At 45.0% G+C, this 25102-nt stretch overlaps 2 protein-coding genes across 7 annotated transcripts in view; one reads left to right on the forward strand and one right to left on the reverse strand.

Moving 5' to 3' along the window:
* Atp8a1 (ATPase phospholipid transporting 8A1) overlaps positions 1-12230 on the forward strand; it is a 209148-nt gene extending 196918 nt beyond the window's left edge. For all 6 annotated transcript variants that reach the window (XM_075943172.1, XM_075943171.1, XM_075943169.1 and 3 more), the window contains 4 exons: positions 485-573; positions 1230-1322; positions 6402-6493; positions 7724-12230. In XM_075943172.1, coding sequence (XP_075799287.1) covers positions 485-573; positions 1230-1322; positions 6402-6493; positions 7724-7821 — 372 coding nt within the window. In that variant the 3' untranslated portion in view covers positions 7822-12230. The remainder of the gene's footprint in view (positions 1-484; positions 574-1229; positions 1323-6401; positions 6494-7723) is intronic.
* A 5703-nt stretch (positions 12231-17933) lies between these two features.
* On the reverse strand, positions 17934-22902 carry Shisa3 (shisa family member 3). The gene is made up of 2 exons (XM_075942827.1): positions 22092-22902; positions 17934-19646 (listed from the first exon to the last, which is right to left on the reverse strand). Exons 1-2 carry the CDS (start codon positions 22366-22368, stop codon positions 19207-19209), a joined length of 717 nt encoding a protein of 238 aa, XP_075798942.1. The 5' UTR covers positions 22369-22902; the 3' UTR covers positions 17934-19206.
* Between the last annotated feature and the right edge of the window lie 2200 nt (positions 22903-25102).

Raw genomic sequence — 25102 nt, forward strand, 5'->3', positions numbered from 1 at the left:
CTTTCATAGATATCTTATTGTACCACAGTCATAATGTATCTGGATGATTGTAATGTCCTGCAGTATAAGTGTAAAGTTCATTTTCATGTGCCAGAATTATTGGATTTTGTTTCTAGATATGAATTATTTTATATGCCATATTATTTCACTTAAATCTTGAATATATTTTCTCAGAAAGATTGATAATGATGCCCCGTTACAAAAGGTCAAAATTTACACTTTATGTCATTGAGCACAATAATTTTGCAAAATCATATGTATATGAAAAGTTGATGTGTGATCAGCTACTTGAGAGAAAAAGCTGGGGTGTAAATGCATGATAAATATGGCTTTTAACTCCAAATACCTTATGCTTGAGCTTGGAGCGTTGTCTTCCCATTATAAAATGATATTTAAATTACCTTAGTTACATTATCTTAAGAAACTAAGTGTGAATGGTATACCCTTTGAGGGACGGAAGTGTCAACTGTGATGTCCTCCACAGGCAGCCATGCTCTTCAGCTCCGGAGTCTTTTGGATGGGCTTGCTCTCCATCCCTGTGGCGTCCTTGCTTCTGGATGTGCTCTGCAAGGTGTAAGTGCTCACATATGGCTGTAGACACAAAACTGTGTGTGCACGGCACCCCTGACGTTTCTGTCATTCTCAGACATGCAAAATCTGCAAAACAGGAGCCAGGAACTTTATTTATTTTAAAGAAGAAAGACATGATTCAATAAGAAAACTAAATGAGCTGAAAAGGCCAAATGAGAAATAAAGTGGTTACTTCCATGTGCGCATTGTTGGATTGGAGAAGATTGTATCAGGGCACATGCCTTTAGGAACTCCCTGCGAGACTTCAAAATAGAAAATAAAAAGGTTTTTAGCTCTGAACATGTTTCTGGGGAGCTATGAAAGGAAATTTCTTGCTTCTCTGATTCTAAACATATATAAACTATGAAAGGGACAAAAACTATTTTTCATAATTGTTATGTTTTAAAATGCTGTCTTACCCTACAACATAGTTACTAAAGTTAGTGATATATTTATTCAGTAACTATTTTAGTACTGTAGGTCTCAATTAGCTTCTATGACTCCTGTCCCTATATTACTAAACAAAAGTGCCCTAGCTTTTTCGGTTTGTTGAACTTCCCTGGTTACTGCCGTGCTTGCCAAGGGCTCACAGTCAGCCACATGTCCACATCTGTGAAGTCTTCGCAGGAGAAATGCCATGCAAATCTTTTCCCTTGCAGTATCAAGAGGACGGCTTTCAAAACGTTAGTGGATGAAGTTCAGGAGCTTGAGGCGAAATCTCAAGACCCCGGGGCAGTCGTACTTGGAAAAAGGTAAAGGGCAAATTGAGTATGTTCTTTCATAGGAGTTTTACATTTTTCTCCTCCTAGTGGCTAGAAATAAGCTGTGAGACTTGCATTTATCATTTAACTTGGCACTGGTGGTGTCACTGACAGGTTCTGGAATCCAGGAGTACGGATTCAAACCAGGTCTGCCGTTGCTAAGCAGTGAGCTGTCTTAGATGAGTTTCTTAATGCTCAATTTTTTTCATCAATAAAATGGGGCTCATATGCCCCATTTATAGAGGTTGTAAGGATTGAATGAAATAACGGGAACGGGATGACATAGGCCTGTAATCACAGCATCTAGGGGGCTGAAGCAGCTGATCATAAGTTCCGGGCCAGCCTTAGCTGGTGATTAGGGAGAGCATGGTGGCTTCCTGCTGAGAAGCAGCTGAAGGAAGGGCAATGAGCTGTAGCGAGGACCACAACAGGACAGGAACACTGTCCTACGAAACCAAACATTTGCACATAACATCTTAACATTTATCAAATCACCATAGCAAGAAAATGTGAATTCAGACACCAGAGGCAAGCGCTGGAAGATGGCTTAGCGGAGAAGAGAGTTCACTATGCGAGCATTAGGACCTGAGTTCAAGTCTCCGGCACCACATAAAAAGCTGGGTGTGGTCATCCATGCCCATAACCCCAGCACTTTGGAGGGGTGGAGGCCGAAGCTTTTTGGGGTTATCGGAGTCAGTCAGCCTATTTCCAAATTCAATGAGAGACCCTGTCCGTACAGAAGAAGGGGGAGAGTGACAATACCCAGCAACCAGTGATCTCATGCCCTTCACGGGTGCCTGAGTAGACACACCCCAAAAAGAGGGGGTGCGATAGGGATTATAGAGACTGTGGCCTCACTGAGAACAGAGACTCTTGGATGTCACTGGAGTATATGTGAAGCCATGTATATTATGTGCAGGTAAATAATGAAGCTCACGGTTTGATATTCAACTGTGATCATCAGCCAACAGAGCTGGTCCTTAACAAGTCTGGGCTCAGGATCTTTGTATCAGATGTCACCAGTTTGTACATTGCCACTGTTTGTCCCTTGGTCTCAGCATATAGGAGAAATTAGGACATACGGGGTGTCGGATGATTTGGTCGTGGAGGACCATGGTGGGGATTGCCCCCAATTTCTCAGTATTCTTTTCTTAATGGAAAGCAGTTTCAGGATTGCCTGAGAACCAACCAATGGAATTCTGTGTCCCAGTTTTTACTCCAGTCTTGATGTCAGTATGACAGCCCAGACTCTGAAAATAAAGAAGGATATAGAAAAGCCGTTCTGGGGCTAGGGAGATGCTGTGGAATCTCGAGGGCCTGAATTCAGAACTCTAGAACCCACAAAAAACCCCAGGATGGTCGAGCATGCCCGTCACCACAGCCCTGTGAGGGCAAGAGACAGGCAGATCCCCGAGCTCATCCGTGGAGTCAGACACTTGCCCAGCAATGAGCTTCTGGTTCACTGACAGATCCTGTGTCAGGAAGTAAAGGTAGAGGATGGTCCAAAAAAAAAAAGACTCACCATCAGTGCCCCCTGCGTTCGTGCACACATGTACACAACTACACTAACAAATGACGTTCACCAAGAGTACAACACAACACGCACGCACACAAGCACACGCTAATTTTATTTTCAATAAAGCCTAAAAATGGTTTTTTAAAGAAGAAGCTTTATTCAGCCTACTCATCACCAGGGTGAGAGAGATGGAGGAGATCCCCCCCTCCTAGATAGGGATCCTAATCTGTGGTTCATTCTCCCAGCAACAGTGCTGCGCATTAACCCTTTCATGGTTAAATGCCTGTTAACTTCCTGGGCATTTCCTACAGCGAGCCAATCAAAATAGTTTGCCAGCTGTGTGATTTTAAAAAAAACACTGCCCCAAAGCAGCTTGTAGCAGAACATGTTTATTTCAGGTTACAGGTTACCATCCATCACATAGGGAAGCCAGGGCTGGACCTGGCAACAGAAAATTGAACCCAAAGACCATGGAGGAATGCTACTTCCTTACTGATTGGCTTTCTTCGACTTGTTCAGCTGCTTTTCCTGCACAGTCCAGGCCCGCCAGCTCAGGCCTATAGCTCACACTGGGCTGAGTGCTCCCACATTAATTAGCCGTCAAGAAAATATCCCCACAGACTTGCCCGCGGGCCAGCCCACTGGAGCAGTTCCTCAATTGAGATTTGTTCTTCTTGGATATATCTAGGGTTATGTCAAGTTGATAAAAAAAAAAAAAAAAGCAACCACCACGCCAAACCAACTCTTGCCACTTTACCACCCTTCAAAGGTGACCAGGATTCCTTTAAAATACACATTCCTTGACTGTATATGAGTTTTAGCCAATAACATATTTTAGTGTTTCTAAAAGAAATACTATATTTAAATTCAGTATCTTTTCATTCACCTCCACTAAATACCTAAGTTACAACATTGTAATGAGTTGGAAATATAAAGCAACAGTGTTTAAATAGTAGTTACTGTGTGATTGCATTAAACGAACTTGGAATTTGCAGATTTGGTATGTAAATAAGAGACCTACAGGATTAAGAGAACTACTGCCTAAGAATTGTACTAGATGTGGTTTTAGTAAGGCTACATCTTGATCCTTTGCCCTCTCTCTTCTGCCACGCTGAGTTATCCAACCAAAAAAACTAAACTTTTAGTATACTTATTTGTTAACATGTTATCCACATATTTTATAATGGGACCTGATGGTAATCTTAGTCCCCCATAAACATGGGTGACATAAAACTGCGTCAACTTTGAAATAATAAATTGTTTCCCGTGGGTAGAATAAGGCCAGGGAAATCCAACTCACCATCACTTCTAATTTGCTAAGCACCCTCCTGTAGATGGCATTTATATTCTGGAGGAGGCAGAAAACAGAGTCACCAAGGAAAGAGCAGAGCAACAAAAACCTATTTGTTTTCTTAGCAGTGAGGTAGGAAGGGGGCATGAGGACTTAAAACTCATGTATAGCGGCGGTTCTCTCCCACCGAGCCAAGGTTAAGTACAAACCAAGGCATCAAAAGTGAGTCTTATAAAGCACTTTTTCTAATAATCCCTGGCTTCTGGGGGACAGGAGTGGGAGGGACCAGCATTTGTTGAGTGCTTCCTAAGTGTCAATCTCTCTGCTGTCAAGCCGTTAGACCCTGCCTGCCTGTCTGCCAGAGAGTTATGTATTATCCTCCATTATAAGTGAGATACCCAGGAAGGTTTGTCTACAGTGGGCCAGTTAACAAGTAGCAGACTCAGAAAGTCAAAGACGGACTCCGGAGTCTGTGCTCTTCCCTGATGGATGTGCTAGGTTTCCTGGAACGCCTCGGTGCTCAAGACATAAATAAGTAAATCGGGGGAAAGCATCATCCTTTGTATTCCAGTTACTGAAATACAGAACATAAAGTCCGTCCCTAGACTTCTTCAGATTTTGGTGTTGTGATAGTAAAGTATGATATATTTTGGAAGGCCAGCCTGAAACCTAAAAAAAAGGGGGGGAGGGATTTGGGGAAGAAGCTGCCCGAAAACTCCTCTGCCCTCCTCCAGCCTTCTAGAATCATTGCAGCTTCAAACAGCAGAGACTGCCAGGCACCCTGTCCATAGTGCTCTGCGGACAGAATCAGATTGTCCCAGGCTCGCACTCCGAACTTTCCCAAAGGAGTTACCCATCCTGGTGGCCTTCGGCTCTCAGTCTGTGGTGTTAGAACATTTAAAGAGGAGGACAGGGAAAGTGACCTCATAGAGATGAGCCTTTCTCCTTTGTGTGTGGCAAAACCAAGGTTTACAACTACCGCGGTGCCGGTCAAGCTTCCCATGAATATGTTTTCTTCTTTTAATGCAGTTAATTCCCAGTGACAATAAAATATGTCCATAAGCCCTCGTTAACATCCCTAGGCTTCAAAAACTATGTGAAAGATTAATACAAACGTCAACATTTCTAAATATTTTCCTTCTTCGATTTTTGCCTAAATGTCTGTGTAATTCATTTATACAATGAGAAGGATCTCTTTTGTGTATTGTGTATATGATAGAGATAATTCCATTGGGGGCTTTCAAAAAAAATGGCAAAACACAGAACTAGCGTTATTTACAGCAGCTTGACTAAAGCTGCATAGTAAGGAAAAAAACAAGAGATTTTTTTTTTGTTTCAGCCGATGTCCTTCCAGTTGTTAGAACACGCTTGCATGTCTATTCCCTTCTGCAAAAACACCTTCTTTCCTCCCACGGTGACTGTTCTTTGCTGTCAAAGAACATTGAATAAGTCAGTCACTAGAGAAAAAGCACAGTTGGTAAGAGGTGCAAGTGTGTCTCCAAATTGCTCAGATTCCTCCACGCAGCAAATGTTTGAATCCCTGTGCATGAGGAACTCCACTGTGCGGTAGAGGGAAGACGTGTGATTTCTCACAGTGGGAGTCGCGCAAGTTCCACGGTTGATTCTGGAGACCTCTCTGTGGAGGTCAGGCTAAGCATTCGTGGATTTTTGTTTTCCTTGTTGCTTTATCTAGAATAATTATTTTTTTTAAAAAAAACAATTCGTATTTTAAAATGAAATTGACATACCATAAACCAGATTAGAGTGGTAATAGAATTTTTCTAATTAAAAGGGATACTATTTGCACTTTGTATTGTTTTCATCTTTTAGTATAACTAAAACTATCATTTTATATCAGAGTATGTCAAAGTGTAAGCAAGCTACGGTCTGGGTGAGATCGCTGTATTTAAATTCCTAAAAGCTCTGTCCTGAGGATACTGAGTCAATCAAGGTTTTAGATGATTTGGCAATGTTTTACTACTCACGTTGAATGGAGTCGGTATTTCATTTGATTTAGATATACTGGTGCTGGGTAAAGAAATCTTAGTTTTTCTAGATTATCATTAAAGATAAAACAGCTCCCTAGCCGTGCAGGGAGCGCTCACACTCTCATTTGCTATCTGGGAAAGTAGAATAAAAAAAGAGTCAGGTCGGACTGCTGGACTGCCGGCTTTTGTTCGGTCTGGCTCCGCTGGTAGTCCTGCAGAGAGCCCGGCTCCCTGAGTTGACATTGTGTTTCACACGTCCTGTGCCTGCTCCACAGCCTCACGGAGAGGGCCCAGCTGCTCAAGAATGTCTTTAAGAAGAACCACGTCAATCTGTACCGCTCTGAGTCCCTGCAACAGAACCTGCTCCGTGAGTATCAGAGTTTTGATTAAATTCTCTGTGCTCTGTGGATCCCAGTATTTATCAGAGCGATGTGTTATCTTTCCACCATGTTTAACCACTTAGAATTAATGGTTTAAAATTTTTGCAAGGTGGTATATAAAAACAAACGGTTGGTTAACAAGCCCGTGGGGCTACACCGTCTCGCGGTGAATGGCGGATTTTAAAATGCTCTCTCCGCACTCCTTGCAGCCTTAAATCTTGAAAAGAAACGGTGGGATAAATCTTAACTCTGAAAAGCTGCCTCTGCGTTGTTATCTTTTCTACTTGAATAACTTCACAAGAGTCCTTTCAGCTTTCAGGCAATGCAAGGAAGCATATATTTTCCCCTTCAAAAATATTTATGCATATTTAGAGTTAGGAGAAGTTATTGGGTATCTCACCCTCTTAACATTTCAAGGACCTGAAAGAGAACATAATACATACAGCCCTATAGTAAATTTGCTGGTGTCGGTAATATATCTTTTATTTTGTGTCTCCACATGTAATCTATTTTCCTTTCTGCTCATGTATAGTGCTCTTGATCTTTATAAGGCAGGGGCCTTTTCCAAAGAAGTGATTCCCCCTAGAGATTATCTCCTATCCCCACACCCCCTCAGAGCATGTAAACATCACTGAGGAAACCAAAGAGAAAGTTACCTAAAGAAAGCAGGCCTCTCCTCCACCTCTGGCAATTCCGTGTGTTCGTCCCTTCTCCTCCATTGGCATTAATTAAGAAATGATCATATATCTATTTAGAGAGTCTAGGGTAGTGTTTTTATCTGTGTGCTCAATCATGGTAGAATAATTCAGTCAAGCTAATTAATACATTCCTCTGTTCGCCTATCTATCCCACTGAACCTTCTCTCACCTGGCACCTATCTGAAAATGTATCCAGTGCCATGATTGGACTCTGAGCCCCTCCAGTCATGGAGAAGCAAAAATGAAGGGACTAGCCTTGCTGTGTGGGTCAGAGGGCTGAGGGAGATTGGACAGCCTCTGCCTAGCTGAGTGGGAAACAGAATTTAAGCACCACACTGGCAATCTCTGGTTCTCCCAACTCGCTGACCTTTTGTCTTTTCCAGATGTCAAAAATGAGTGCCCTTGCTTCTGAAGGTGGGAAATATGTGTCATTTCGCCACGGCCGACCGCCAACCCTCAGAATGAACGGTAATTTCCAGTGAGTTCACTAAGCGATGTCTGTTCTTTCGTTACTTACAGACGGCTATGCTTTCTCTCAAGATGAAAACGGCATCGTCTCCCAGTCGGAAGTGATTAGAGCCTACGATACCACCAAGCAGAGGCCCGATGAGTGGTGATAAGGAGGCCCCAGCAACAGGCTCTGCTGTGTCTCTGAGGAGAGCTGTCACAATCTAAGGTCATCGCTACAACCTGCTGACCAATCCCAGTCTGCTCCCCGGGGAGGAAAAGTGGATCTGAGCTCATCTCACAGCTGGACTTCATGGACATGCACCATCGCCCTCAGCCGTTCTCAAGTCCCCACTAAGGCTTTCTAAACCGGAAATGGCCTTGTGTCTTTGCCTGAGGGCTTTCTCAAACGGGACAGGTCAGTGTTCACAAGCTGTCCCTCTGGGGCTGTAACTATCAGTTCATTGGCTCAGCCAGCAGTCAATCAACCATTTAAAAAAAACAACTCTCAACCGGTGTTAAGGGGAGGTCTCTTGATATCCAGACTTGGATTTCAGGCCATGCTGAAACAAACCAGCATTCTTGATTCGCTCTTCTGAACACTTCTGAACCAGGCATTAAGTGTTTGTGTCAAAAAGTGTCTTGCTAAGTGTTTGCCAAAGACGTTCGGTGTGTGTGTTTCTCACTCAGTAGTCAACTGCCCAGAAATCTAAAAGGAAGTTTCCTTGCAGCATGTACGATCCGCCTGCTTGACTTTTCAAATGTGAGCGCGACTTGCAAAAATTGAACATTTCCAGGCCTTTGCTACTAAAATCTGTGATGTTGCACCTTTGGCCTTACAGCTGCTTCTCTGTCGATTGTCTCTGTATCTGTTCCAGTTGGAGGGACCTATGTCCCTGTGACCCTTGTTACAACACTGGTATTTTTTTTTTAAACTGTATTGTCTGTCATTTCTGATGAACTTTAGACTCCTTTAGATGTTCCTAAGAATCTGGCTTCTGCTGTGTGTTGAATGATGTCACTTCGTCTTCAATTTTTTTTCCCCTCCTAAGAAAATTATGCTTACGTGTTTCTGTGGGATTTCCCAAGCTTCTGTTTCGACGTCTGGGACAATCCAGCTGATGATGCATGGGCTTCTTGTCATGTGCGTAGGGCTCGGCTTTCGTCCTGTGTTCCGTTTGTCCTCACCATGTGTTCCCACTGGAGATGGGATGTGTGACAGAGTTGGTGTGACCGTAACTACCCATATGCTTAAGCCTGAAAATTATTTCGCAGCTCACTGGGCCGGCAATTCCCAAAGTGAGTCACGCTCCGCTTATTGACAGGAAACAGATAAATAGCGCATTTGCCTGGTGTTAAGGAAACACCTATCCTACTCCGGGAAACCGTCCAGTCCGTGACTACTTCTCACCGCGAACAGGGCTTGCTGGTGCACTTTCAAAAAGATGTCCATGCTCATTTGTCTTGGCATTTCCATGAAATCTCCTGACAAATGCCTATTTTGCTACCAACAATAAAAGGTGAAGGGGCTGTTTAAAAACCACACCCAGTTTTCTACAGTTTTTACAGTATTTTTTTCATCTTCAGAGATAAAGGGAGTTCTAGTTTTCAGATACACTTCAGAGATCGAAACAAACTCTTCTGCCTTTTATTCAAAAGCCTGTTTGCCTTTAAGTGGGTTACCAGCAAAATAGACTTTGAAACGTGTACAAGGACTGGCTCTGAGGAGAGGGATTCTCCGAATTACCCCCCACACACACACACACACACACCTCCATTTACCTTATTTTCCCCCTTTTTCTCAGTCTGGATTTAAAATCAGGCTGTTTCTTCCTCCTCTAAATGTGTAGCTAGTTACCAGTGTGTCTCCGCATTCCCTACAAATGAGAGGTTCTAAGCATTCACATAATTCTAAAGGGAGTGGAGTGGACATATCACATCTCCAACCCGGCCTGTTGGAGCTGAGACTAAGCAACCCATGAATCAAAACGCCTAGCAGAACTGCACACGTAGAACTGTTCACCTTGTAAAGCTGTAGACTTGAACCTTCTACCAACTAAGTCTGGCGAGTGGGTTTTCCTCAGCCTCCTAGTGGTGACCGTTGAGGTCACACCACAGACATGAGTGCCTACCCAGGGATGGCTTCCCTTTGCCCTCATTATTAGCGGCACCTGTCTCCAGATTCCTCCCATCAGCACATTGTGGGTGAGAATGCAGTGGTCTGACACCCGCGTGGAAATCGAAAGTCTTCTTTTTAATCTTGTATCACGAATTATTTCGATGGGACTCCTCCACGTGAGATTCCTCGTGGTTAATCAGTACACAGCATTTCCTGAAATGAAACTCTGTATTCCCTTTCATTCCCGCATCCTGTGTTTAAACAATGGACATCAAGTCAGTCTCCCTGTCCCTTAGGCTGGGGAGAGCAGGGGAGCAACAGCTTGAAACAGAGAGTTGTTGATGCAGTGAGTTTATAGAGACTTGATACTCTGGAGTTTCTAACCATTGTTAGGTGGGAGAAAAGTTCATGGTTTTACTGGGATTTAAAAGACTGCATTCAAAGTGACTTTAAACCTATGCTTGCTCAAAGAAACAATATGTAACTCCACCTTAAAAAGTCCCCTTTAGGGGCTTTAGTAAATGCTGACATGACTGCTTTGTAATGTTTACACTCCAGAAAAGACTATTTATAGCAGAAAAGCCTCATTACTCTAGCATCGAAAAGCTGGGAGTTTCTTCATTGCTTCTGGAAGAGACCCAGGAATCTATAGCATGGGTTCTCTATGTGCTAGATATACATGGAAAAATCATTGGTGCCTCGCACCCTGAGAGATACTATACCGTAGAAGGTATTAGCGGGAAAGCAGTGTTCTCAGGAGCGGGGGAAATTTGAACCTGGTAAGTGTGTTTCTTGGCTGGCACTCCCCTCAGCGCTCCGCGTGCATCGACAGCAAAGAGAACTTGCTGGAAAGTTCACAGGCAGATGAAGGGATACTGCCAGCTAAGGGAGCCATGCATTGTGTTGTCATCGAAGAGAATCAGTCAGGCGTTTCCTTCCCAACAGGCAGAACGAATTCTCGAAAACGACCAGCATGTCATCCCCACATCTAATTATATATTCTGATTTTTCAATTCAGCATCCCAGAGGGCTGGGATGATACTCACAGGTTAATCTGTGCCACACTCAGTGCCACGCTCATACGCCGGCACTGAAGAACACCCTCTCAGAAAGGGAACGCTAGCCAGAGAGCGATAGAGAGGGACATCCTCTTAGAACAGCGCGGAGCTATCGCAACGCTACCTGCTCGTCCTGTGGCGGGTTGTTTGATGGCTCCGGGTCTTAAAAGTGTTTCATGGAATGAATCTTTAGTCTAATAAGTAAACTACAAAATTCATCAAGAAAACATCTCACTCATGCATACTGTGGTAACCACGTACGTGGAATTCCTTCTGTCCGTTGCTTACAGTCACCCCATGTGACACCGTGCCTCAGAAATGCTTTGTAATGATGAGTATTTCTGGACGGCCTCTTAAACATACCACAGCCTGGTGTTTCTCAGATTAAAATAAAGCACTTGTGAAACTCAGTTAGACTTTGCTGTGTTTTACTTAATCCTCAACAGCTATTAAGGTGGAATGTAAGTTAAATTTTGGAGAAAAGGAAATAAATGCTTTCCATGTCTCTTATTGATTTTTTTTCTGTAAAACAACAGGTGTTTAAGTTTTTGTTTCTGTGTGTGTTTGTTTTGTTTAGTTTTTGATAGGTTTGTGGTTTGCATGACTTAATATTTAAAGTGATCCAGGCAAATGCATGGCTTTTGTAAAAAAAAAAAATCTCGATATTTATTTCTGTCTTATAAAACCTTATCATGGCCTAACTAGAATTTAATAGTCAATGGATAAATTAATTGGTCCTCCACACAACTTTTTTTTTTTTTTTTTAGTAAATGGGTTATTCAACAGAATCTTTTTATTTAATTGGATCTTCTGTTTGGCTTGCCTCTAAGATCTTTTCTTTAGAAAGTTCATGAAACTTCTCAGCAAATGAATCTTCCCTAAATAGGAAGAAAGCTGGATTGCATATGTACTGATTCTGACTTAGCAGCAGCTTTCCACGGGTAAGTTCGCTGCGGCAACGCTGTGGACAGAGTATTGTCTTTATTCCCAGTCACAGACTAGAAGCCATAACTGCAGTGAGCACCACTTGTTGGCCTCTCCCGGCTTCAGTTTTCACTTCCCCGAGTGGGTCACGTTAAAGTTAGAAGGCAGCCTCGAAAGGCAGCTATGAGAGGTTACACCGATGCTCAGCTCTGTGGAAAAGCCATTCCTGCCGAAACTGCTGTAGAGGTTGTGGCGCTGCGTGAGTGGGGAGTGTCGAATCTGTGCTTAGAGTGGTTCTCTCAGGTTTGTGTACCTTAGTGTTTATAAATAGTTACTAGCGTTGAGTAAACTCCGTTTCTATGCACTGTTCCGTGTCCTTGGCCTTTTGTGGATGTGCATGTTTTAAACTGCAAATTTTAAACATTTGTCCTCTAATTGTTATTAAAAACAAAATAAACTTTACCATTACATAAAGGCACTGGCTGAAGTTTTCATTGCTACTTTTAGAAATTACGTCGTTTTGTAAAGCAGTTCAGTCTGAGACAGTGCGGCCACCTGATAGTTCCTTCACATTTTGTTTACAGCTATATTTAATCCACTTCATTCAGCTAAGTGAAATATAAAACTAGCTCTGACTTGATAGGCGGGTGGTCTGTGTGATTAGCGGAGAATTATTTTTTGGAAAGTTATCGTATTTTGACTTTATTGTTTAGAAACGTCTCCCACGTATCTCTGCATTTTAAACCAGCTTGCCAGTCAATAGTTCACTCCACTCTCTGTCCTTTTGTGTTGGATGAATTTCATAGGTTTTCTAAACCCACTTTAAAGAGGGAGGGAGGGTGGGAGAGAGAGAGGGGTGGCCAAGTTTAGATAATAGCATTTGAAAGATGGAACCATAAAATAATAAAATTGGCCAAAAGTTCAGGGAAACACCAGAAATAAGGATAATTTTTTTTTTCAGAAATAAGAATCATTTAGTAGAAGCGCACCCAATGAAGATGCAGTTTGATTAAGTGCAGAAATAGGATTTCTTGATACAGAGGTACTGGGCATGACAAATTGGAAAGTATCTGATTTGATTATACTGTGGTCGTGTCTGATTGGCTGTTGGGAGCCCCTGTCCTCTCCCACATACCTTCTGAGGCACCCCGAGGTGGGTCTTCATGCAAAACCTCAGTAAAGTGCTTGATGGAAAGTTATCTCTGAATCCTGTTATAACTTACACACTTAACTGTCATTCCCCTTTAAAAAAAAAAGTGTGTGTTGATACTGATGCCTTGATTTAAGATGCCTTCTACTGTTACCATAGGCAACAGCAAACTGAAATATAACGTCATAAATTCAGTATGTCATCCCCATTTAAAGTCTGCTTTCCCATGCTCACAGCATCTCTAACCTAAAGCTACCAGGGCTGTAACATAGGCACCTCAATTTAATGAAGAAAGGTCTTCCGAGGCTAGATAGCTTTACAAGTAAACTCATAAAAAGACTTTGGAAAATATGAAATACTTTATAACATTTGGTCTTTATTACCTCTAAGTACAAACTGGGTAGCAACTGAAAGAAACATTCTGTTGAAATAATTCCACTAATAATGAATGTCTAACTGCAGTTTTAAATAGTCAGGTACATAATTGTATGTTAACACCTAGCTCCCGTAATAACATGCCTGTGAATTCTTGTTTTTTTTAAACATATATGAAATTTAAAAAGTAAACTAATGCCAGCTCAGTGTAACGTATCAGATTCCTGGTTGTGACTGGATGTATTTTCAGGAAGCCTTTTATTTATCTCATTTTAGAGAAAATTTTCCTGTGGGTTCAAATCAATCTGATAATGTGACATACAACTCCTAACACCAAAAAAAGAATAAGTGGATAGAAGAAATAAGAGGGAAACAACCTATCCATTTAGGCAATTAGAAGTATAATAAGTTGTCTCTAGAATGTATAATAAAGCAATCTAACTCTGTTAGATATGTTTTCTATAGCATATGATAAAATGAATGTCTAACCCATGCAGTGTTTTGGGCCCATGTGTTAAAGGCTTGGTACACAGAGTGGTACCCCTGGGAGGCGGGGCCTACCGGAAGATGTTTGGACACAGGCTTTCACAGGGGATTGGATGACTGGCCCTTCCTCAATCCTGCTTCTCCCCTTGGCTCGCGAAGGATGCAGCTTCGCTTCCTACATGTTCTGGCGATGATGATGGCATGCTGCCCCAGCATGAGCCCAAAGCAAACAGAGCCTCCAAACCCGTGAGCTCAAATAAACCTTATATCCTGAAGTTTAACCTCAACTATCCTGTCCCAGAGCTGGAAGGTGACTAACAATAATCACAGTACCCCACATGCTGGAGCAATAATAGGCGACGACAGAAATCTGGCCACCTGTCAAGGGGTCATAAGTTATCAAGATATTATTCTGTTCTCTGTCCCATGGTGGTGCCTGCCATCCCACAGCAATTGGTCCTCTGTTCGTACTCCAGGGCTCTTCACCTGCTCTGTGTACACACATTAATTTAGTACCCCGCTCCCTCTCTACTAGAATGCAAGTGATTTAAGACAGTGGTTCTTCCTACCCAGAAAATCCAAAGCAATGAGAACTGTTAACTCTTCCATTTTACAAACGAGAAAATGAGCCGTGAAGCAAATGGCCCAAAACCTCTTTTCTGCAAAAGCCAGAAACCCAAGCAGACATAAGGCTTAAAAGTCCTGCCAAACCACGTTCTGGTGGTGTCTCCTGTTTCTCACATGTAAAGGGTAATTTTTTTAAAGATTTATTAATTTAATTATTTATACAGTATCCTGCCTGTAGGCCAGAAGAAGGCACCAGATCTCATTACAGATGGTTGTGAGCCACCATGTGGTTACTGGGAATTGAACTCAGGACCTCTGGAAGAGCAGTCAGTGCTCTTAACCGCTGAGCCATCTCTCCAGCCCCAAGGGTAAAATGTTTATCATTTAATACTTCTTTTTATGCTTTATTTCATGTTCTTATACTGTAGTACAGTCTACATATATGACCCCTGATGCTATAGGACATGCATGACCCTATTAAACTCGTCAATTCCCCCAGTGGATTTTCTGAGAAATATGTTGAACTGTTTTCCTAAGAAACTTGGACCTTCTAGGCTATGCTCATAAAGAACATAGAATTTTAAAGCTGACTTCCTGGGACACAGATCTTAACTCTCTTGCCCTTGTCTCTTGCCCTGGGACATTCTGTTTAACCTTCCTGCCTTGGTTTCTCCATCTGCTAGACAAGCATATAACTGTCCTACTTCAAATGAAAGAAGATTCAACATCAGAGCATAGAAAGCTCTTGAGAAATATGCATTGCTTAATAAATGTAACCATACAAACAACCATATTTCAAAGTTCTAGTTTCCTAGAGTTCTAGTTTTCACAATAATCATAATTTGAGGATGCTAGAATTCAAATTCTTCATGAAAACAAAATTTCAACCAGACAACTTGCCCCTGTATCTTGTGGTGGTGGGATATGGCTATCTTGTCCTCGGAGATGTCAGATGACTTGACCCTTCATGTCTAACTGTCCAAAACGGAAAATATGAGGACTCACAGTCCCTTACAAAATCTTTCAAGACTGCCACTTGTACTTGGTGTGTATCCAGTCACATGGATGTTCAAGAGTTCTAATCTGTCCCTAGATGTCCCTGGTTCTTTTCCTTCATAGATCTTCTTGCCTCAAATTCCATCACTCTTCTCTACTGCCCCCGCTAGTCTTCCTCACTCAAACCCTCCACACATTTCCACATTTCTTTGTGTCTACAACAGGCCCTCAGTACGAGTATGTGGTCTCTTTCCATGTATCCTGCATTCCCGTCATGCCTGCAGTTACGGTGAGTCCTAAGCACTGACTCAAAGACTTACCTTCCCCTACCTGACTGTGAGCTCCCAGGGAGAAGGGACAATAGCAATGCCCCTCTGTTTTTTTTTTTCTTTTTACATGTGTATGTGTGGTATTGGTGTTTGGGAGGGGAGGGTTCACATTTGTGTGGGAGTGTGCATGTGGAAGCCCAGGGCTGATATCAGGAGTCTTCCTTGACTGCCCTCTACCTTATTCATTGAGGCAGGGCCCCTCAGGGGAAGCTAGGGCTCACTGATTTTGCTGGTCTAGCTATCTGGCTTGCCAGGGATCCATCCTTACTTTCGTAGGGAGCTGGAAATACAAGGTTCAGCATTTACGTGGACGCATTCGGGCATGCAGGCTTGTCCAAGTACATTATCCACTGAGCCACACTCCTGATGCCAACAGTGCTTCTTTCGTGAAAGCACCCACAATGCCTCTTCTCGAGTATTAGCTGCTGTGCTTTGGGCAGTAATGCAGTGGAGTGACTTCTGGAATCAGAACTGCATTTATTCCCCTTGGTGTTCTCAGTCTCTCACACAGAGCTAGACCCAAAGGTAAAGAATGCCATTCAAAGGTTTGTTAAATAGGACATGTCTAGAAATTGCCATGGGATGGCTTTACTATGATAAGATCATAGTAATATTAATAATATTAGCAGTCGCTTAGCTTCCAAGGAGAAGACCTGTGCAAAGATACCAAGTACATGAGCATATGATTCCATGTCACTGAATGCCACATAACAGTGAGGTACGTACACAGTATCATCCTAATTTTAAATACTATATGGCCAGTTGATTGGCTGGAGAATCCTGCAGGGAAATCTAGATGTGAACCCTCCACAAATTCCTCAACATCAGTGTGCCTAAAGAGTGTGTTCTGCTCTCCAAAACAGCAAGAAAAGGAAAGTACAGCCACTGAGGAACTAGAATCCCGCTTGGCATAGGAGGGGACGTTTCCACCCTCTAGCAAGACTCTGAAAGTGGGCATGGGAGGGGGCATTTCACTCTCTAGCCGACTCTGAAACTGAACACGGGGGGCATATCATTCTCTAGCAGACTCTGAAACTGAGCGTGGGTGGGGGCGTTTCACCCTCTAGCCTATTCTGAAAGTGGGCAGAGGAGAGGGCATTTCACCCTCTAGCCGACTCTGAAAGTGGGCAGAGGAGAGGGCATTTCACCCTCTAGCCGACTCTGAAAGTGGGCATGGGAAGGTGAGACTGGCTCAGTCCCCTCACTGTGACTCTGCATAAAGGATTGGCTCTGAGTCCTTAGTAATCTGCTGAAGCTTTGACAATGTCTAATAGGTTCCCTTCTCCCCCCCCCCTTTTTTCTCCCTTCCTCTCTTCCTCTATCTCCCTCTCTCCCTCCTTCCACCCCTCCCTTCCTCACAGGTATATTACCCATGAAATTCATTTTTTGACAACTAAAGAGATTACAAAGTAAAAAACATTCACTGCCCTCAGAATCAGCATATAAGAGCACACCCACGTCCGTTATGTGAGACATACCCATAACCCCAGCACACAAGTCTGGGGAGAGCTGACGAGGCAGGATTGTGAGTTCTAGACCAGCCTTGTTGTAGGGACACCTTATCTCAAAAAAAAAAAATGTTCAAAGCAGATGGGGTCCTGGTGTTTGAGCCAACTCTACACAGCAACTCCAGTATTACTGAGCTGTAGAAAACTGCCCAACACTCCTCTGCCTCCACTTCCAAGGCCGTACTATGGTGATTATAATGTGTTTGGAGCACGGGGTAAGTTAATACACACCTACTCGGCACTGTAGTAGGAATTTGGCAGATGTTAGGGCAGACATGGCTACAACCAGCCTAATGATAGAGACATGTATCAGACATGAGCACAGTCTCGAAAATCTGTTCTTTACGTTCAGCTGCTTCTGTAGTGGTCTCGTGTAATCTTGAATACTTGGGAGAAAGACCACATTTGCATGTAGGAAAGAGAAGAGGCTAGAAGTTGGCACAGCTCTAACTTCCTGGCAGAGGAGGCACGTCTTCAAACTAGTTTCCTCTGATCCTCAACTGGAAAGCAAGGAAGCCAATTCACCCTCGTAGGGCGGAAGCCTACCTCTGTTGACGCTGGGCAGAGCTACCGAAGGTGATAGGTGACAATAGACTCCCATAAGCTAGACTCTCCAACTGCACCATCGGGGTGACAGCGAAGGAGATGGGTCACATGAGGAACAGGCAAGGCACTGGGAACGGGCAGGTGTCCAGCCTGAAGGGTCGGCCGGACCCCACGTTGGGCAGGACGAGCAGTGTCACGTCTTCTGTGTGTTACAAAAGACAGAACTTCAGATTCCTATGAAAAATGTCAAGATGCTCAAACTCTACAGGCCATGCGACTGTGTGTGTGTGTGTGTGCGCGCGCGTGTGTGCGCGTGTGCGTGTGTACCACAAACAGCCTGTTTTCTGAGATCTCTGTAAGAACTGACCTCTGCAGCTTTCGTAAGTTCTGACGAAGACAATGCTTTCCTTCATTCTGACATATGGGATAAAGATACCTTCTCTTATTAGGCAGCAAAGAACTGAATTGCCACCAAGAGTATACACTGAAAACTTTGATTTGAAAATCTCAAATAGAGTTCAGGAAACCAGAGAAATGTATTTATTCTAGCCTGGTCCATCTGTGTAATCACCAGACATCACATACACAGTAGCACAGAAACTGTGGATTCCTCGATGGCTCCCCTAACAGATGGCCTTTGACGTCCACAGAAGTTACAGTGTGACTTCTAGATAATTAGTGCTGTCAATGTGGTAAGTGAGTTAAATTACAAATCTTCACATTTATATATAGCTCTTTTTACAAATAAATTTTTAAGACCCAACTGTCCAACTTTTATTTTTAAACACTAATATTGCTGAACAAAAAGTCTGCAATAAATATTCCCCCGGGTTGGCAGGGGAAGTGATTTTACACAGAACCTGTGCAACAGCGAATGTCTGAGTCTATATTTAAAACTATAGTTGTCCCGTGTGGTTACTGACACCTTGTATTTTGGAAAAAGAAAACTCTTGCGTTTTAAACAAAATTTGTTATTAATTTAAGAAGTAAATGTTCTCATCCTACTAATATTACTTATGGTTAGATTACTCCCCAAATCATAAATAGGTGGTTCACTGGCTCCTCGAGTTTACTTAACAATTAAATTTTAAGTGAACCTTTATAATTACAATTAAGTGTGTTTCCTTCCTTATTTATGAATATATTTGTAATTATAATTCAGTCAACACAGGAAAAGGAACATAGGACACCTTTCTACAAAGGATAGCTGAACTGTCCAGTGAGATATTTTCCTTCAGCCTGAAAACAGAACATCAAACTGCCGAATATTTTAACCAAAGATGAATACGTTGTAGCGTTCACCATGTTTGCAAAGTCAGATCTCGTTGGTAGCCAAGGACTTCAAGACCAAAAAGTGCTGTGTCTTTCTGGACCTCTCTTCCACAATCGTGATAGGTTACCACAAATTTCCTCAAAAGTGCGGGCGACTCAGCCAGAGTAGCAACATCCCACCTGGCTCCTACTTCACCATACGGGCCTATTCACAGCCACCACCCATCAACTGGAACTGAAATCCGGGCAGCTCTTCCCAGGTAATGGGGGTTCCTGCTGCAGAGGGTAGGCAAAATACTGGGGTGACACCAGGAAACCGGACGGCTGGGTTAGGTGTATGGCATGGCCAGTAGAGTAAGGAGGGGGTGATGAGGGTACCAGGCAGCCTGGCTCAGGCCTGGCAAAGGAGAACCTCCGGACAGAGCCCCCTGTGGAGCTGGAGCTGGTGGCTGTGCTGGACTGCCTGGAAGGCGCTCTGAGGCTGGTGGAGGTGAGGATCATGGGCAAGGTCTCTGTCTGGTAGCTGCGGAGTGAGAAGCGGATTGGCTGCTGGGAGGGCTCCTTGGGTCTCAAACAGGTGCAGCAATAAATAGCCACTAAAGAGCCCAAGATGATGAAGGCGATGAAGATGGAGCCGACGATCAGGAAGGGGACGTAGACAGGCTCTAAAAGGCAAACAACAGACACACACAAATGCTGGGTAAAGGTCACTCATACCCTTAGTCTCTGCTTTAGCATCTTAGATGTGGGAGGCCCGAAGGTTCGTTACCGCTACTGCTCAGCTTCTCAAAGCATGTGACTGGCAATCTCCGAATCGCAAACTATGATGTTGGAATGTTCAACTGATACTGTTGCCACTGTTAGCAATTAGCAGTCATATTAAATGTCTGGAAGTCAGAAATGACCAGTCTGTCGTCCTGTTCATGCACTAAAGGGAAAAGCTGAGTTTGAGGGTCACCGTGGATGTGTATTAGGAGTTCTATCTATCATGGTGGGACACTTAAGAGCCTAATCCAACTCGTGGACTGACAATCTATCTTCTGTCCAAATGTTTCCAGTCTAAGAAAAGAAAAGCAGGCCTGTTGAAGGAAGCCCCGGGTGTTACAAGTCTCTAGAGATATATAAAGAGGTCCACAGGGAGCCCCAATTTACTGCATCTCCCACTACCTCACAAACCACCAGTCCTGACTCCAGGAGCCATACCTCTGCCTCTGCATTCCCACCCACAGGCAGAACAACGTGCAATTCTTAGTAGTGGTGAACCAGACTTTTTCTAAATGCATCCCTCAGACAGCAAACTAGTTTGCTTCCATTTCTAAAGGAAAGATAGAAATAAGACTTTTCCCCCTAGAGGTATCAATGGGGCAGCTGCTCCGGTGGCTTCGCTGTGTCAATGAATCACTGAGAGGCAGCCTCCAGCTTCTGGGCTGCAGAAAAAACCCTGAGTCAACCAAGGCCCTTGTGCCGGCTTTCTGTATCTGATTGGTCTTACCACGGAGACCATGAGAGATAGAAACTCGCTCTTATCCGGATACAGATACAAATCAGAATGCTGTTTACTTTTCCAGAGATGCTCAGTTAGTTCTACAGTGTCCCTTATGCCCCCCCCCCCCCACTTAAGTAACAGAGGTGTACAAGGCGGGGCAAAAGTGACCTGCAAGACCTGTGCCCTGTGCCAAGCAGCTGCATGCTGGTTTCATCAATAAACTGATTCTCCGATGGCAATATGCCCATCTTAAATTCGAGAAGTGGCTCGGTGTAGTTAAGTCACCAGAGGTTAAACTGCTCGCAGGAGACAAAGCCACTCTCCATCTGGTTTGGCCTGATCTCAGAGTCACTAAATGGTGAGAGTACTCCAATCCTCTGCTCTCTCTTTTGGAGCCCCACCCACCGCTCCCCGGAGGAGGCTGGCTTATCTTGTCCCAAGTACAGGACCAGGACCGGGAACCAGCAGAGAAGTCTAGTTGACCAACAGGCCATGATAGCCCAGAGTTCCCGCTTTCCAGGAAATAGTCTGGAAACTACTTCCCATGTCCTCAGGACTGGAAATGTTAACACCCTCCCCCAACCACCGAAATGAAATTCGCTGACCCCCTTTCCTCTGGGTTGTCATTTGGGGATTGAGACTCCGGTCCCTCTCCCTGCATTTCTCAGGCTCTCAGTGTGCAGGCTCCAGGCCGCTGCCTCCCAGTCCAGGGGAGTCACCAGCTCTCAGCTCCACACTTCTCGGGTTTCCTAGCCGTAAAACCATCGCCTTGAGCTGTAAAAGGTTTCCCTAATGTTCCAATTCAAGTGGAAAACTTTTTTCAAGGTGTAAATTTCCTCTGCTTGGGGTAGTGATTTATTCACCTTTTAAGTGAGCAAGTGAGCGGAAATTTGACCCGTGTTTTCCGACGTGAGAATAGGGGGCCCTGAGAAAGCCCTATGACCCTGAATTTTAAATCCCTACCTCGAAGACTTGGGTGTTTCTGAAAAGCATGACAATGGGGGCTGGGCCAGAGAGTTAGGTAATAGATGTAAAGAAATAAAGGGAGTTTGGAAGAGTGAGGAAATGTTAACACTCGACAAAAAGAAAAAAAGAAAGAAAAAAAAGAAAGCGAGAGAGGGGAAGGGAAGGGAAGGGGAAGGGAAGGGAAGGGGAAGGAAAGGGAAGGGAAGGGAAGGGAGGGGAGGGGAAGGAAAGGAAAGGAAAGGAAAGGAAAGGAAAGGAAAGGAAAGGAAAGGAAAGGAAAGGAAAGGAAAGGAAAAAAAGAAAAGAAAGCTGCCTACGAACGGATTTCGGCTGTTGACCACAATCGCCTTCATTGCCTTTCCTGACCAGAACGCCCACGAAAACCCAGGCTAGTTCCAGCTGTCTTCTCCAGGAGCACCAGGTGCACGCCAGCCCTACAGTCCCTGCAATCCCTAGCAAACTTTCCCTAGGGCCGAACCGCGCAGACCACGTGCAGCTGGGATCCAAACTGCAAAGCAAAAGTATTCCCTAATCTGAATGCGGTCATCCACCCTTTCTGAATCCCTAGACCCAGCGGAGTTCATTTTGCGCCCCGAGCTAGTAAAGCATGTCTGTGTCTGGTGGACACGGCTATTCCGTGCCGGGGAGCCGCACTTACGCGCGGTAATGCCGGGATGCTCCAGCTCTCCGCGGTCGTTGGTGCAGCCGCCCTGCTCCAACCTGGCGTCGGCTGCAGCGCAGCAGTAGCGCAGCGCACACGAGCCGCAGCAGATGGTGGCGTCCTGCGTGTCGAAGTCCTCGGGGCACTGGAAACCCTCGTGATAGTTGCCCTGAGTGTCCACCCAGCCGTGGCAGTATTCCCCAGGCTGCTGTGCGTCCGCCGGGCCACAGCGCAGCAAGCCCACGAGGAAACAGAGCGCCAGCAGCGCCCCCATCGTCGCCCCGCGCCTGGTGGCAGTTGGAGAGTCGGAGGGCGGAGCTGGGGCTCCGGGGACCACGGTTCCGCCTCCCTCCCGGCACTGCGCTGCCAGTTGACCCGGCGGTCGAGAACGCTCTCTCGTGGGTTAGCAGCGGCGGGGCAGGAGGAGCGGGCTGCGCCACGGACTCCGCTGGCAGAAGGATAGCATGGTGCGCGAGGGCGAGGGGATCAGGGTGCAAGGGAGGCTACCGCGGAGGCCGCAACGGAAGCAGCGGCCGCCCTTGGCCCCGCTCATCGCGCTAGGAACACCCGGGCCCGGGCCGCCTCCTTTCCCGCTTTCCTCGCGGGCCGTCTAACTCGCGCCCCGGACTAACAACCACAAGGCCGGGCAGCGTCCCGATCGTGGACTGATGCGGGTAGTTGTCTCCCCACGTGCAGCCCGGGGACCGGCTGCTAACTCAGCTCCGGCCCCTGACTGTCACGCGGGCCGGAGACAGCCTAGCCGCGACCAAGTGCAGAGAACTTGGGGTGGCTGACAGCTCTGCCTGCAGGGCGTCCCTTAAAAAGGCAGAGGGAGGAGGAGACACGCGGGTGAGGAGAGTCCGCCCTCCGGGGTCGCCGCGCGAGCTAATCACAGCGGACGCACCGTGGTGCGGTCCCAGACACCCGCAGGTTCACGCGCGTCTCCCCGCCTCCCCCACCCACAACGCTCCCCCCGGACTAGGCGGTGACCCGAAGGGAAACAATCACCCTCCCTTCTCCCCCACCCCCCAAACACACCTAGCTGTCACGTAGCCAGGAAATACCCGCAGAACGACGACTAAGGCTACGGTCCCTCCTTCGTCCACGCACGCCAGCTCGCGAGGGGACACGCTGGCCAGGTTGAGTTTCACGGGTTTCATTTAAAAACGAGCGCGGAGGCTGGAGGTCGTCGGGTGTTCTCTCGGCTTCTGCACCGACCCAGTTTATTCCTGGGCTGCCGATTCTAGGGATTCATTCGGTTCCGATAACCTGATTTTTAAGATCACCAGCATTAGCACTTCGCTCCTCACCCCACCCCCTCCACCCCCCTCCTAGCCGCCACAAGTTCACTCTCAGTCGCCTCCTTCCCGCACCGCTGAGCCGGCGCCGGGGAGGACCCGGGTCAGCTCCGCCAGCCGCACTTCAAAGGCCAGGATTTCGGTGTTCGCGCCCGCAAAGGAAATAAAAGAGCAGAATTAATGATAATCGAGCCTATCTGAACTTCTGTTCGGGCAAAGAAACACATTTATTTAAATGATGCGTCCCTTGTGGGCTGTTTGCAGGGGCACGGCTCTTCCAGCGGAGGGAGAGCCTTGTGAAGCCAGAGTTATGTGAAACCTGGGCTAACGTCAGGGCTTTATTTTTACGGCAACCTGTGTTTCCTCTCCGGGTTTATTGGTTAGGTACGTGTGAGGACGTTTGTCTTAGCCACACGGTTTGTCAAGCACTCTGAATACCGCCACCGATTTAGATGTTAGCCAAGTCTCGTGAAACAAATGAAGGAAAAGTGTGTGAGCGCCGCTAACACGAGTGTGCGGTCAGAAGTATTTATCACATCCGCAGCTCGCCCATGGTCCCAGAGGCTTCTAGAAAAACGTCAATGTCGAATAAAGCGGCTTATTTTTAAGTATCTAAACTAAAGTCTATTTCGGGTAAAGAATTGCTTCTAGCTTCTAATCTTAAAAATCGAGATTATCATATAATTATAAAATCAATCTCCATCATGACACGTGCTTAAACGGACTGCGCAAAACTTACTCTCTGATAGATTTGGGGAGGAGGGGACAACGATAAGTTAACGGGATGTTAAGGAAGGCCAACTTACGTTTAGGCAAACACATAATGAGTACGTTTTCTTTGACGAAGAACTTAATTGACGCATAAAGGGAAGCTATTTTGGTAGAGATTTCGTAGGTAATGGATTTTTATTTATATAGGGAAAAAATGTTGCCACTAGGCTTTAAAGTTGAAGAAACAAAAGCTCTAGATTTTTGCAGCCAGGGCGGTTTTGTTTTCAGGAAAACAAAGGTGATTTAGAAACCGCAGCAAGCGTGAGCTACAATGATCGTAATAAAATGATCAGACTCAAAGCCACACTAACTCTTAATAACTTTCCCAGAACCACACTACTTAATACCTTTTTTAAAAAAAAAAGTTAAGATTTGAGGAATTTCATTACATCACAAGTGTGTGAAACTGTACAGCAGCAACAGCCCCTCCGACAGTTCCCCAAGGGTCAAGTTTCCCCCTTATCCAGCTGTTCTTTGATAGCGTTAATATTTTAAAGAGTGATTTGTTGGCACTTCCCGCCCATCAATTACGGTCTCTGTGCCGCAGTGGGGTGCTTTTCCCTGGGACACGAGCTATAATTAATTTCCTCATTTAGAGCCCTTGTCTGCTTGACTTATTCAGAGGGTGTTCTACCCAAATTTAGTTGGATGATGTTTACTAGTGAAAAATAACCAAACTCCTAAATTAGTTGGTGCTCCATAAATCCGGTGCGTTCGAACACTAAAGCAACTGTGCACCATGCGTTCCTCGCTAAGTCCTGGGTCCTAAGTGCTTTCAGGTTACAAAAAAAAAAAAAAAAAAAAAAAAAACCAGGGGACTAGGGCAGGGGTAAGTATGTTGAGAGCTGCTTCCATACTTATCATATCATAAAAGATTCCCTTCAGCTTCACACATGCGTTCAAAGACAATGAGCCTCTTTTAAGGTTTACAAATATCCA

This window comes from Microtus pennsylvanicus, chromosome 12, assembly GCF_037038515.1.
Source record: "Microtus pennsylvanicus isolate mMicPen1 chromosome 12, mMicPen1.hap1, whole genome shotgun sequence".
Lineage (NCBI taxonomy): Eukaryota > Metazoa > Chordata > Mammalia > Rodentia > Cricetidae > Microtus > Microtus pennsylvanicus.